The following is a 13,706-nucleotide window of genomic DNA, read 5'->3' as shown; positions in this document are numbered from 1 at the left end:
GCGCATCTTTAGTAATATTCAATTCCTCTTTCTTTATCCTTGGCCCTTTTGGAATTCCTAAACCATCGGCGTTCCATCGACATTTGTCCTTATATCCTTGTTACTGCAAGGAGCATTAATTCGTTGTAATCGATTTATATATCTTTTTCCTTCAATATTTTGATCTTCGAGTATGTATATACATATATCTTTTTTTTTTTATTAATTACATCGTCGTAAATTTACTTTGTAGATAAAGAGAGCGAAGATCTCTTACGGGTTATGAAGGGGTGATGTACAATTTTTGTAATTTTCTTATTTGAATCCTTCCTGCGCTCATTTCCTTTATTCATTTTCTCGTTTCTATTTACTTTTTACTCGATCATTGTAAAAGTTTAGATTAGTAATTTGATTATCGAAATATTTATCACTATGTTATAACAACAAATGGTAAAACATTGTCCTTCACTTTAACAATTATATAATATCTCGATTCGTACAATTTCTCTCTCTCTCTCTCTCTTTCTCTTTCTCTTTCTCTCTCTCCTCGTGGAGAAAGCTAGCCATCGCAAATTTCAAATATTCATCCGCTACATTTTCCTAGTTTCCTCGTCCCGAGTTATGTTGTTCTATTTGTATTTATCATCGATCATCGTAATTGTAAATTATAATTATTATAAACGTTTACACGAAATAATAAATTCTGATAAAATGTCTCAGAAAAGCCATAATCTCGATTGTTCTGCTTTCCAGTATTATCAAGTTCTGGAAGGACAGTATATTCTATATTGAGTCAATAAGTCCAAAAACATAATAACGCTTACATCCTTAACAGTATTTTAAATACAGATTTTGAAAACTTGATTTCGGAGGCTAGGCCAACGTAAGCACAATGTTCCTATACAATAAGAATTCTTCGTTACAATTAATATTATTATTATCGTTTTCATGCTCGCTAGCTTCGTCATAATTTATCTTCGGTATCATTGATTCGAGATCCATCTTATGTAGATACTGAAGAGAATTAGAAAATAGGTAAAAATAGGTTCGATTGGATGTGAAATGAAAATTGTTTGATATCATTTTCAACACTGATTCTGAGCGAATAAAAGCCTAGAAGTGGAGGGGATTGGTTTTTAATAAAACAGATTGTGTATTAACAATACTCACTTAAATTTAACCCTCTTGAAATAAAGGAAAAAGCAGTGTTGCAACATTTTGGTAACCTATATTGAAATTAAGAACTTAGCCATTGAATGGGTTCGCGATGTCTTTGTACATCTTGTTAACTTTCAAAGTTTATACGAAAATATGTATGTTTGTATATTCGACTACGAAAATATAGTAATTTAGTTGGCTTTTAATAAGTATCCGTATGTAAATCCTTACATTCTTGTGTCGCGTCATAATTTTTTATTTTTGCATACGTACTCGCATACGTGCATTTTTTCAAGAAAAGAATCCTACCGTAAAATAATTATACAAATCTTTACATACAATCGACGTAGTTGATAAAAGAACTTTCTATTTTCTTCAAATATCTAGATTCTCTTTATTTCTTTATCGTTTAGTTTTCTTTTCCTTTCTTTTTTCCAATGCAACCGATTATATAAGATCGAATCGGTCTAATAGTAGTTCACGATATTTCGACATAACATTTTTTGTTCCATCGTGCTCTGTACTAAAAATATGAAGTCATAGGGCAAGATAACGAAGTGCATATAATGAGTACTTGCAAAGTACTTAGTTTAGTTGCGTACTATTTTTTGCTCATAGGGCTGTTATCCAGAACTTTACATAATTGCTGGAGATAAAAAAACCAACGAAATTGGATTAAAGTAACAACAGCAGGTAATAAAATTTACGAAAGAAGTAAAACAAAAAATTGATTTGTTTATAAAATGTAGAAACAACTAAAATAATTTGTTTGAAAATCCGGTGGATCAATTACAGCTGATTTTTTAAAGAATGATCAGTTTTGATAAAATTTACCGTTAAAATCCAAAGATATTCTTTTTATATGTCGTATAAGAATATCTTATTACACCTTAAATTTGTAATAATAATATTGATATTGTCACGTATAATTTTTTTCGCCACTGTTACTGATTTCCTTCTTCAGGGATAAAAATTCGTTACTTAATAATCTGATCATAGATCATTTTACATACATATATATATATAAGACGCCATAGAAGTTTTCTATAAGTAGTTGATGAAATTTTGATTTGTTAAAGCAAAAGCAAATAGATAGTATTTTTGAGTTTCTGTTCTTTTTAGTGACACGATTGAAAATAAAAATAACTAAATGTCAAACAACATTCGTAAAGGAGCCATAAAAGTACATATTTATATATTGTTATTTATGACGTGCAAAGTTCATTTTATCTCGGATTATTATTAGAATGAATTACATTGTCTTTGAAAGGTCGTATGTCAATAACTATTTAGTGAAAATGATGATTGAATCAATAGGTTAAATGAAGATGTTTTACTGTTTTATATGTGTGATCAAAATAATGAATACGTAGCTAGCTTTTTGTAGAATTTATCGATCTTTACATATAGCATATAGCAGAATATATAGAAATTAGGTTTCTTCCAACAAAAAATAGAACCAGGCAAAATTATATAAATTTTTAGTAAGCAGAATTTAAAATAGTTTTCGTAAAATAAATGCAGCGGCAAGAAAATATCGTATTGGCTGCCTATGTATCACTAGCACCATCTACGGCCACTTCCTAAATTTAATTTTATATTGTGGGAGGGGCGAGAGCTGGATAGCAAATATTACTGGTGGGAGACTTCGTGCTGAAGCACACGTAAAGGTCACCTTCAGTTTTAGTTGGACTCAAGACGCGAAAGCGGTGTCTACTGTTTAGTCAGAACATTGTAGGTCTACAAGTATAGGAAATTTTAAAATCGGACAAGAATTGTCTACATTCTAATCTTTATTGGTAACTGGACATATAATTGTTCGGTGAGTTGAAAATTATTTAATTTTCTTTACATATACACATATAAAAGTACTTTTTATAGATGATAAATAACTAAATGACCAATTGTCAGTGACAAAGTGACGTTATCTTGTATACACATTACGATAGACTATTATTCAATTTTTTAATAAATTTATCTGCTTTGCTGCTCATCGATCTACATATTTTTTAAATTAGTTTGACGCTTTTTATATATGAATTTTACCTTACATGCAAATGAAGTAATTCCAATGATCTATCCTATACTCAATATTAACATCGTTATTCCGATGTTTTGATGCACAACAGATTGAGGCTGTGCTAGATTCCATTGATTCTTTGAACACATGCTATCTTATTTTAAAATACGAAGGACTGCTGAAGATGTTTCGTGTTGTAACGTTTTTTAACATTGTTCGTGTATTCGTTACACTTTTCATTCTTCACCCTTGATTAATTACTATCTTATGTGAAATAAGTTGTTATTCGACGAAAATTCGATTTTGTTCTTTTATATTATATTTATTATTTACTTTGTCATTGCTCGTTAATTCTCGTGCAATGTATGCTCATACAGAAAAGGCTATTACAGTATATTGTAATATGAAAAGTGTATTTCATACATGCATAAACAGTGATTGTTACATAAATGTTTGTAATGAGTTCCTTAAAATGAATGGGATGCTACTATGTTCATGTTATGACAAAGGATAGAGTTGGTTTATAATGTAAATGGTGTTTATTATTTTAGGTTACATATATTATGCAGGGCATAAGAATTTATTTCTTAATGTCTGTTTAAATTTCTTGTATGTTCACTTGTATAATATAATGTCCATAAAATATGATGAAATATGTGTTTGCACAACCAAAGAGTCAAAGGAAGAAGTTACTTCTTCTCATGTTTCAATCCCAAAACAAAGTAATATGTATTAAATATAGAATCTATTTTGTTATTAAAACATAAATAATAATAATTTTGAAAAATAATATAAATCTTTTTATCAGATGACAAAGAACATAACTTCTTAAAAGATAAAATTAATTTTTGTATGGCATGTGCCTCAGTTCCAAGCATAACAGAAAATAATATTGATAAAAGTTCAATATTATTTGATATTCAAAAGGAACCAAAAATTCCTCTACAAGTGAGTTGAAAACTTGACGGATATAACACATTCTTCTTCCATATATTCTTTGTACTTTTGTACTAGATTGATACAAAATTGAACTGGATGTTTATAAGAAAATATTTTGATTTGCTATTAAATATTCCTCTATATTTCTGTTATATGACAGTGAGAAAGATCATGATCTGATTATTAGAAAAAAGAGACAATTTTGTTTTTGTAATAATAACGAAAGAAGCACATTGATTAATAAATTATCCTATAAAATAAATTATCATAAGCACTTACTATGTTATTAAGTAAAAGTGAATAAAGTGAATTCTTTATCTAAAGATAAGTAAATAGTTACAAAAAAAGTTATATTACAGGGATATACTTGGTATCTTGCAGCAAAGATGGCAGAAGAAATAGCAGCGCAGAGGTTTATAAAACCTGGTAGTCATAAAGGTAAAGGCCTTGCAGTCTTTACTAGTGGAGGTGACTCTCAAGGTAAAAGATCAATTAACTGAAATAAAATAGGAATGCATATTAATTGATATTTTATTACTTAAATTTTAATAATAAAACTTATTCATTAGGAATGAATGCAGCAGTTCGAGCTGTTGTCAGAATGGGTATTTACCTAGGTTGTAAAGTTTTTTTCATCAATGAAGGCTATCAGGGTATGGTGGATGGTGGAAATAATATTGTAGAAGCTAATTGGTCATCTGTCTCTTGTATCATTCATAAAGTATGTATTTTGTTTGTCATGTATTTATTGCAGCTTCATTCAAACTATTATAATTATGTATTTTAGGGCGGTACAGTAATAGGATCTGCTCGTTGCAAAGACTTTAGGGAACGTGCTGGTCGTAGAAAAGCTGCAAAAAATTTAGTAACTCGTGGAATAGCTAACTTGGTTGTAATAGGTGGTGATGGTTCGCTTACTGGTGCAAATTTATTTAAAGAAGAATGGTCAGATCTATTAAAAGAATTAGCTGAAGCAGGTAAATAAAAAACCGATATTTTTATTGTAATATTATATTTTTACGTATACTTTACTAAGATGCTGTTTCTTTAGGTGAAATTACTTCAGAACAAGCAGAAAAATACCAACATTTACATATTGCTGGTATGGTAGGTTCTATCGATAATGATTTTTGTGGGACAGACATGACTATTGGTACTGATTCAGCATTACATCGTATTATTGAGAGTATTGACGCTATTGTTAGTACTGCATATTCTCATCAAAGAACATTCATAATGGAAGTTATGGGTCGGCATTGTGGGTAAGTTGATCATTATATTTTATTGGTGAAATGCTAAGAATTTTCGTTTCTTAAATAAATCAAAAAAATAATTGATTATTTAGTATTTCGAAAGAATTTAGTATTTCAGCACTAAAAATACTCGATCACAATATTTTATGAATTGAAGGATATCTGTTTTCGTATTATTTCTTACAAATGTGACAACCTTTTGGATAGGTATTTGGCAATTGTGGGTGCTTTAGCAGCAGAGGCAGACTTTGTTTTCTGCCCGGAATCACCACCTCCTGCCGACTGGCCTGATAAATTATGTAGAAAATTGGAGCAGGCACGTTGTTTAGGAATTTTCTAAATTTTTTGTTACAGTGTTATTTCCCCCCTAATTTAGTTTAACAAATTAAATAATTTGTGTTTTCGTCTTTCATGTATTTTTAATTGCTTAATTCTGTTGTCAGTGTTACACATATTCCTTCTCACCTTTTTACAGTTAAGCAGAATATTAAAGGAACCAAGAACTTCGTTTGTAATAACTTTTTAATGTAAGGATAGGGACAAGTTCTAATAAAGCAATTCAAGGTAGTGTGAATATAATGAAAAGATAAAAGTCTTTCAGGTATCTGACGTTAGCTTCGAGTTTATCTTCTGAAGCATGCTATTGCTTTATACCTGAAGTACCGCCGTCAGGTGATTGGGTTGAGGAACTTTGCAAAGCTGTGCAACAGGCACGTCCTTGATCAATCATTATACTGTCTTTAATGAATCATGCTTCCCTATAATATTAAATTTATTAGCCAGATTATATTGTATTGAGTTCATTTTTACTCATATTAAACGTGTGTCTGCTCCTTTGTCAAAATAGTTAAGTTATCAAGAAGAATAGGAATATATTAGTTTTTGGTCATTTATATTATAAATTGCTCTCAGTTTTAAAAGTTTGTTACCAATACTAAACAAGAATTTAAACTTTCTGCAATATTATATTTTTGTAATGTTTAACCAGTAACATTTTTCTTTATTTATCTTCACATTTTTATCAATAGCTTAAATCGGACCTGGCCATTTTACTATACTATAGTTACTGTGTTATATATGTAATGTAATATTTTTAGTTGGCTTTTATAACATACTATTACAGTTACCTGGCTCTAGTGGCAGCCATATGTTCCGAAGCTGATTATGTGTTCATCCCAGAGTGGCCACCTGAACAAGATTGGCCAAACAAGCTGTGCAAAAAGCTATTACAGGTCTGCACATCTTTTTTTTTAATTTTTTAAACAGTTCTATAAAACTATTCACTTTTCTCATTGCTTGTAATATCACAGAATGACTCCTTGCTTTAAATTTATGCTCTTGTTTGCTGTTTGCTGCTATGCTGTTTCATGAGTAAGAAGAGGAATATTATAGATATTTTAATCTTAGTTTAGTTTATTTGCTTGTAATGGTAAGCCTATTATAGTTACAATATGTTCTTTCAGAGAGTTCCATGTTCCATGTGTAACGTTTAATTATTTCTAAAATTAACTAATTAAATGTTTGGCATGTTTATAGAAGATAAATTGGAAATTAATTTCTATATTATTATCGTTTCTTTCGCCTACAATTTAATTTCTTTCGAACTAAATTTTCTTTGTAAATGATCTTTGCACTTATCTATGTAACTTTCAATTTATCTGTACGTATCGTGTAAGATTATAAAAATTTAAAATATATCTTTTAGGAAAGACTCACAGGACAACGACTTAACATTATTATTGTAGCAGAAGGTGCAATAGATAGAAACGGCCAACCAATTACTGCTGAGAAAGTTCGTAAAGTTGTTGTAGACAAACTGCAACAAGACACAAGAATTACAGTTCTTGGTCATGTTCAAAGAGGTGGTAATCCATCAGCTTTTGATAGAGTTCTGGTTAGTTATTATATAAGTATACACAATACCATGATGTTCTTTTCCAATAACGTATTAAAGACAAAAGTATTACATTAATTTAGTAATAACTTACAGGGTTGTCGAATGGGAGCAGAAGCAGTAATGGCATTGATGGAAGCGAAACCAGACACTGAAGCATGTGTTGTTACACTGGATGGTAATCAAGCTGTTAGATTACCTCTTATGGAGTGCGTTCGTCGTACTAAAGCAGTAGCACAAGCTATGGCTGATAAAAATTGGGATCTTGCTGTTCAACTTCGCGGAAAGTATGTTATCCATGCTACATACTGAAATAAAACTTTAATTATATTTCATTTTGTAAATACTTTTAGGGGATTTGCTCGTAATTTGGATACATATAAAATGTTAACCCGTTTGAAAGCACCTGTAGATCACGACCCTAGTAAGGTATGTTGCAATTTTGCATATAATATAAAGATTGATATGAACCTAAAGCCTTCTATCAAACTTTTGAATATAAGATTATTAAAATAATAAATATGAAATCAGTTGAATAAATATACAGGTCGTTTCCGAAATCATGATACGATCGGAAAAAAGACGATTCCTGATGTCCAAATAATTTGAAAGTATAGAATAAAGATTTTTCATATAGAGTTTCGTTTCGAAAATCAAGTCTGAATATTCATTACCGAATGTTCACTATTCATGAAAATTCGTTTCGAATTATTTTCTTTCTGTTGTACCACGACTGCGGAACACCTTACATAATGAATTATACAAAAAACATGTGAAGGTTTTTAGTTCTAGTATCTAGAATATATAAAAATTGAAGATTTGTCTATATTATATCTTTTATTTAACGCTGCTTCAGGAAAGTAATGGCCCGATATTAAAAAAGGTAAATCTGTTTTGAGAGAAGAAAGTATAAGTGTATATTTTTTGCTGAATATTAAATTTTAATGCGTCATAAAATAGCCTTTCTAACAGTCTCATCTATTCCTTCTAAATTAGCAATTCACTTTATGTGGACAAGTGAGTTAACTAACTTCTAAATCTTGATGTTATTTTTGTTCTCTTTTGTCTGTTTCTTTTCTTTTATTTCTTTTATTTCTTTTATTACTAAACAAATATAACATTGTTATAACCTGTAACAAGTGTTTCTGTTAGAACAAAAGAAACCACAAGCATACTAAAAGTCTTGATATCAAACATTATGTTAAATTGCAGAATGCATTTGTTTTTTATGTGCACGCTGCATGAATCAACATCAAGTATCTCTACAATATTAACGCCAAATTTTATTACAGCAACACTATACGTTAGGTGTGATGCATATTGGTTCACCTTCTTGTGGTATGAATGCTGCGGTGCGTTCTTTCGTTCGGAACTGTATATATCGAGGTGATAAGGTATCGTCTTAAAAATGAGTACAACCTTATATAGTAATACAAGATCTCATGTTACAAACTTCTAGGTATATGGTATTTGCGACGGAATAATGGGCCTTATGGCTGGAAAATTTAAATTGATGGACTGGCCTTCTGTCACCGGTTGGGTAGCACAAGGTGGTGCTTATTTAGGAACTAAACGTGCTCCACCCAAAGAGGAGCAGTTGCCTCAAATTGCTCAGAGACTTAAAGAATACGGAATTCAAGCTTTGCTCATCATAGGAGGGTTTGAGGTAATGGTTCTTTAATTCTGTGAAGATCTCGGTTATGATAATACCGTCATAGATCGCGGTGTATTTATTGTTAATGACTTTAATCCGTGTTGCAGTGCCGATTTTTATATAAAAATTATTACAAATTTCATTTTATTAAAACAGATACTATTAATAATTATTAAACCTAGTATAGATATTAAACATTCGTAGTAATAAGGATAAGAAAAGGAACAATTATATAAGCTAATTAGAATTCTTCATCGATGGACGCGTAAGAATCCAATAACATTCATCACGAATAATCTTAGTACGTTTGAAATATAGAAATTTCTCACAGAAATAACATATTCCTATAATACACATATACAGATTTAATCTATTATATAATAGCTATTCTTTGTCAGCAAGATTTACGATATGCCTTTTTAAGAATATTTTTCAACAAATTCCATATGTATCTGTCAGATTAACCGCGATCTCTGCAGGGTTTAAGTAATTCGTACGCTGTCTTTCAGAATTTTGCTTACTATTATAATGTGTTATTGTTGCTGTTTTTCTAAAAGGGTTATCAAACAGGACTTACCTTTTACAATGCTAGGGACAAGTATGAAGAATTTCGAATTCCTATTGCTATGATTCCGGCGACTATTAGCAATAACGTTCCAGGAACCGAGTTTTCATTAGGTTGTGACACTGCTTTAAATGAAATTACAGAGGTAGAAGCTTTTACGTTTTGTATATGTTATTTTATAATAAAGCTATTGGTATAATATTTCATTTAGTCAAGTGTATCTGTGTTATTCTTAGATCTGTGATCGAATTCGTCAATCGGCGCAAGGTACAAAGCGTCGAGTATTTATTATTGAAACTATGGGTGGATATTGCGGTTATTTAGCTACGGTCGCTGGATTAGCCGGAGGTGCTGACGCAGCATATATTTTCGAAGAGAAGTTTAATATTAAAGACTTAAATCAAGATGTCATTGCGATGGCAGCAAAAATGTCTGAAGGTGTACAGAGAGGTCTTATTTTGAGAAATGAAAATGCTAATTTGAATTATAATACAGATTTTATGCAGAGACTTTTTAGCGAAGAAGGAAAGGGTCTATTCAGCTGTAGAATGAACATTATTGGTATATGTTTAACAATTGATACTATCTTATATTTTAAATAACAATAGATCACAAGTTACAAAATTTTTTTATAGGTCACATGCAACAAGGTGGTTCACCGACTCCATTTGATCGCAATTTGGGCACAAAAATGGGGTCTAAAGCAGTTGAGTGGTTTAGCGAACAATTAAAAAAATATAGTAACAATGGCAATAAGATAACGACGATGGATGCTGATAGTGCAGTTATGATTGGTATTGTGCGAAGACAGTATAGATTTACGCCGTTTACAGAACTTATTGAAGTTACGGATTTCGAGTAAGTAACGGGAATGCATCGCAGTTGATTTTCATCGGAAATGTGTACTTACGTTTCGTAAAATTTTCAGACACCGCATTCCGACTTATCAGTGGTGGATGAAATTGCGGCCATTACTCAAAGTTTTAGCAAAACATGAGTCTACATATGAGGAAGAAGGACTTTATATCACTGTAGAAGAAATGGATCTTGATAACGATCCTCTTGTATAAATTGCATGTATGTGATGAAAGGTAATGGTTCCATAAATATGCAGTGTTAATTGTAGATTTTGTTAAACAGTATTGTATGGCGTTATAATAATTATTTTCCGTTGTTATTTACGGGAGAAAAAAAAAGGTGGAACTTCAGATACACAATCGTAAAATTTAATATTCTATGAGATTTAGTATAGATTAACTATTTTGGCGATTGGCATGAAATCGCAATGTGTACATGCGCATATGTATACCCTGTCATTTATAGATTGGGTAACTCAATAGCGAAATGCGCTCTAATATAACTTAATCTCCTTAATGTGAATTGTCTTAATAAATAGTATATTACTGCATATTATTGACATAATCAAGAGTATAGATTAATATTTTGTTTAAAAGATAGTGAATTTATATATTTTGATTGCGGCTTAAAATTCAGCAAGAAGTAGGAGGTACAAAGATAGTACCTGAAACATGAAGATAAATTATATTTTAGTAATATAAAAAGAATGAAACAGGTAGTAAGACATCGTAACGAGCATTTTCATTGATAAGAATAAAAAATTACATTCTTGTACTGAATGTACAAGTATTTATTGTCATTGCCATTGGTACGCGCGTGCGCGCGTACACACACATATATATATACAACTGAAAATAGAACAAATGAAAATATAAGTATCTATTAATGTAATGTAAAACAACGTTGAAATATCATAACATAATCAAGGAACATACGAGATAATATAATTCTATACGAATATGACGATAAAAATTAATACAATTAACGATTTTAATCTCTCAATACGACATTCGAGTACAATAGCTTCCAGTCTTAGATTTTATGAACATTTTTAACACATTTAGCATGAGATTTGTTATCCTTGTCTATTTAAAATCTTGATACCACTCACAATAATTATATTGCAATTGTATTAATCTTAAAAAATGCATGAAATTTTTGACACTTAATTTTTTCTTGTAGCTTTAACAGAAATTCATCAGTATGGCAACGCTTTTAGAGGGTATTATATTCTACCCTTTCCAATACTGTTGGTTGCAATGTGAACTAAGAATCGAATTACAGCTTTCATGGCTATTTTACGATCTCGCGAGTAAATTTAGGCTATATTTGTGGTCTATTAAGATATAAAATTAAACGTAATGTGGCATCTTTCTTAAATGAAAACTTATCATTTGGTTTAGCTTTACCTATAGCTATGAAAAGCTATTTGAAGAATATACTTGTCTACCTCAAAATATAATTTGCAACGACAAGCGATACTTAGGGCAAACTAAAGACCTAAGTCTTACTGGTTGCATATAACATTAAAAGGTTTTGCTAAGATTTAAGGCTTGTGACCACAGGAATATTTAGATTTAATTCGTGTTATTATTATACTCGTGTATTATCATGTGTATTCATCTCGACAAGTCGTACAGATATTAAACTCGAAATTGTTTTTTTGGATGTAGAAAAGAACAATTTCTACAAAATTTTAGAATCGTAAATTTTTTTAATGTTAACGATCATGGTATTTATTGAATTTATTTCTCTTTTAAAAACTTAATAAGGTGATGTTAATTAAAGTTCGGTGATACAATTAAGAAATACATAAAGAAGATTTTCAAGGAACTGACTGACACGTCCATTTAATATAAAACACAAGTCGTGCTTCGATTTACAATGTTGCAATATTAAAGAACATCTACATTTCTGACTATCATTTTTAAAATGTAAACACGTTCATCTAAGTCAACAACAATCGGATCAGGATATGAAATATTTTTTCTTGAGATACAGAACAACGTCTCACAAACATAACATAAAATAATCTAATTTATATTTGTCACTGAATCCTAAACTAGTTTAATGCAGCAAAATTACGTGTATATTTTAGGGAGGATTATGCATGTTGTTTATTTAAAATTGTTGTTGTAAATGCAAATGATTTAGCAAAATACCGAGACAATAGATGTTGTTGACAAGCATATGAAAGAAAAAATATTATTCAATATAAACGAAACTGTATCTGTGAAGATAACACTCTCAAAGGGTTATAATGATTCTCGAAGATATCCTCTTTACATTGCCTTCGCATATTACGTATGATTGTTAAAAATATAAACTTATTATGGCCTAATCAATGGAGGATCTGCAACTTCAAATTGGATCAGTTATCAATACAAGAGCGGATGATCAAAAAAGTATCGGATATAAAGGAAATTGTAAAAATTTATAAGGATAAACAAAAGTAATATATTATAAAGCACGTGTAAATAAGTAAATCGATCCGCTTTTGTGTATGAAAATAGAACTGTTACAACACACAGACACAAGATGTATTTTATATAACTTTAAGTATAAATTCCGAATTTTGATCGTATATCATATGTGTTCATTTAAGTGCATCAGAGCAGACAGATTATTGTTCCACTGCTAAGCATGCTAATACAAACATATAATGTACAAATACACAAGCGTTAATATCATACCACTATGATTAACTAATAATATAATGAAAATATAACGTTGGAAGAGTATTATTTTTACGATTACAGAGGTATATTTTCGACTCATTGTTGATCAATGAATTTTACAGTTTATCTCTGGCATAATATATATGAAATCTAGAAAATATTTTGTTTCAATATTGAATTGTTAAATATGTATTTTCTCTTTACCATCACATAACTATTAACATATTTATTTATAGATAAATATTTAAAGTGTCGCGAAATATTTGTGGTGATTGCATAGTTTTAACAATAAATGCATAGGAATATGTATAAGAATATTGTGACCACTAAAAATGTACCTAATACTATTAATAAAGTGTATCTTATAATGTTTCCTGTCGTATGATTTAATATTATTGTTATATTCGTCAATTTTATACACATGTGAATAATTTATTATGTATAGAAAATTGGATATTGTTTATAAATAATTTTTGATTATCTCTTCATCATTAGTTAATAATTTTTTTTCATAGAAGTTTTAGAAATATATATATATATAACTGTTGTTTTCGATACTCGGATCAGACTGATCATCGCACTTACAAACAATAGAACATCCGTATAATAATGCATAAAATATTGTTAACTGAGATAATTTTCATTATATGTCAGAAAAAATTAATTTTTCAATTAATATCACAAGAATATGAGAAATACATGCCTACC

The 13,706-nt window shown here is 29.9% G+C and overlaps 2 protein-coding genes across 7 annotated transcripts; both read left to right on the top strand.

Annotated features, from left to right (window-relative positions):
- The first annotated feature begins 2,611 nt into the window (after nucleotides 1-2,611).
- On the top strand, nucleotides 2,612-13,370 carry LOC122571878 (ATP-dependent 6-phosphofructokinase). Of its 6 annotated transcripts, XM_043736155.1 has the most exons (18): nucleotides 2,656-2,959; nucleotides 4,456-4,576; nucleotides 4,666-4,817; nucleotides 4,884-5,073; nucleotides 5,148-5,358; nucleotides 5,557-5,665; nucleotides 7,055-7,243; nucleotides 7,340-7,530; nucleotides 7,597-7,672; nucleotides 8,100-8,126; nucleotides 8,240-8,260; nucleotides 8,536-8,637; nucleotides 8,703-8,909; nucleotides 9,455-9,607; nucleotides 9,699-10,023; nucleotides 10,098-10,320; nucleotides 10,391-10,553; nucleotides 11,503-13,370. In XM_043736155.1, the coding sequence occupies exons 2-17, from the start codon at nucleotides 4,483-4,485 to the stop codon at nucleotides 10,530-10,532; spliced, it is 2,412 nt and encodes an 803-aa protein (XP_043592090.1). In that variant the 5' UTR covers nucleotides 2,656-2,959; nucleotides 4,456-4,482; the 3' UTR covers nucleotides 10,533-10,553; nucleotides 11,503-13,370. The 6 variants fall into 6 exon arrangements, with proteins under 6 accessions (XP_043592089.1, XP_043592094.1, XP_043592091.1 ...); XM_043736154.1 differs by lacking the exon at nucleotides 5,557-5,665 and adding an exon at nucleotides 6,473-6,581 and having other exon boundaries at nucleotides 2,612-2,959; nucleotides 10,391-13,370; XM_043736156.1 differs by having other exon boundaries at nucleotides 2,637-2,959; nucleotides 4,478-4,576; nucleotides 10,391-13,370.
- On the top strand, nucleotides 2,966-4,449 carry LOC122571899. Its single transcript, XM_043736203.1, has 2 exons — nucleotides 2,966-3,879; nucleotides 3,966-4,449. Exons 1-2 carry the CDS (start codon nucleotides 3,690-3,692, stop codon nucleotides 4,112-4,114), a joined length of 339 nt encoding a protein of 112 aa, XP_043592138.1. The 5' UTR covers nucleotides 2,966-3,689; the 3' UTR covers nucleotides 4,115-4,449.
- Nucleotides 13,371-13,706: the final 336 nt, after the last annotated feature.

Source organism: Bombus pyrosoma, linkage group LG10, assembly GCF_014825855.1.
Source record: "Bombus pyrosoma isolate SC7728 linkage group LG10, ASM1482585v1, whole genome shotgun sequence".
In the NCBI taxonomy this organism is placed as follows: Eukaryota; Metazoa; Arthropoda; class Insecta; order Hymenoptera; family Apidae; genus Bombus; species Bombus pyrosoma.
Note: the sequence above shows the minus strand (reverse complement) of the source record. Positions and strands in the feature narration are given on the sequence as shown.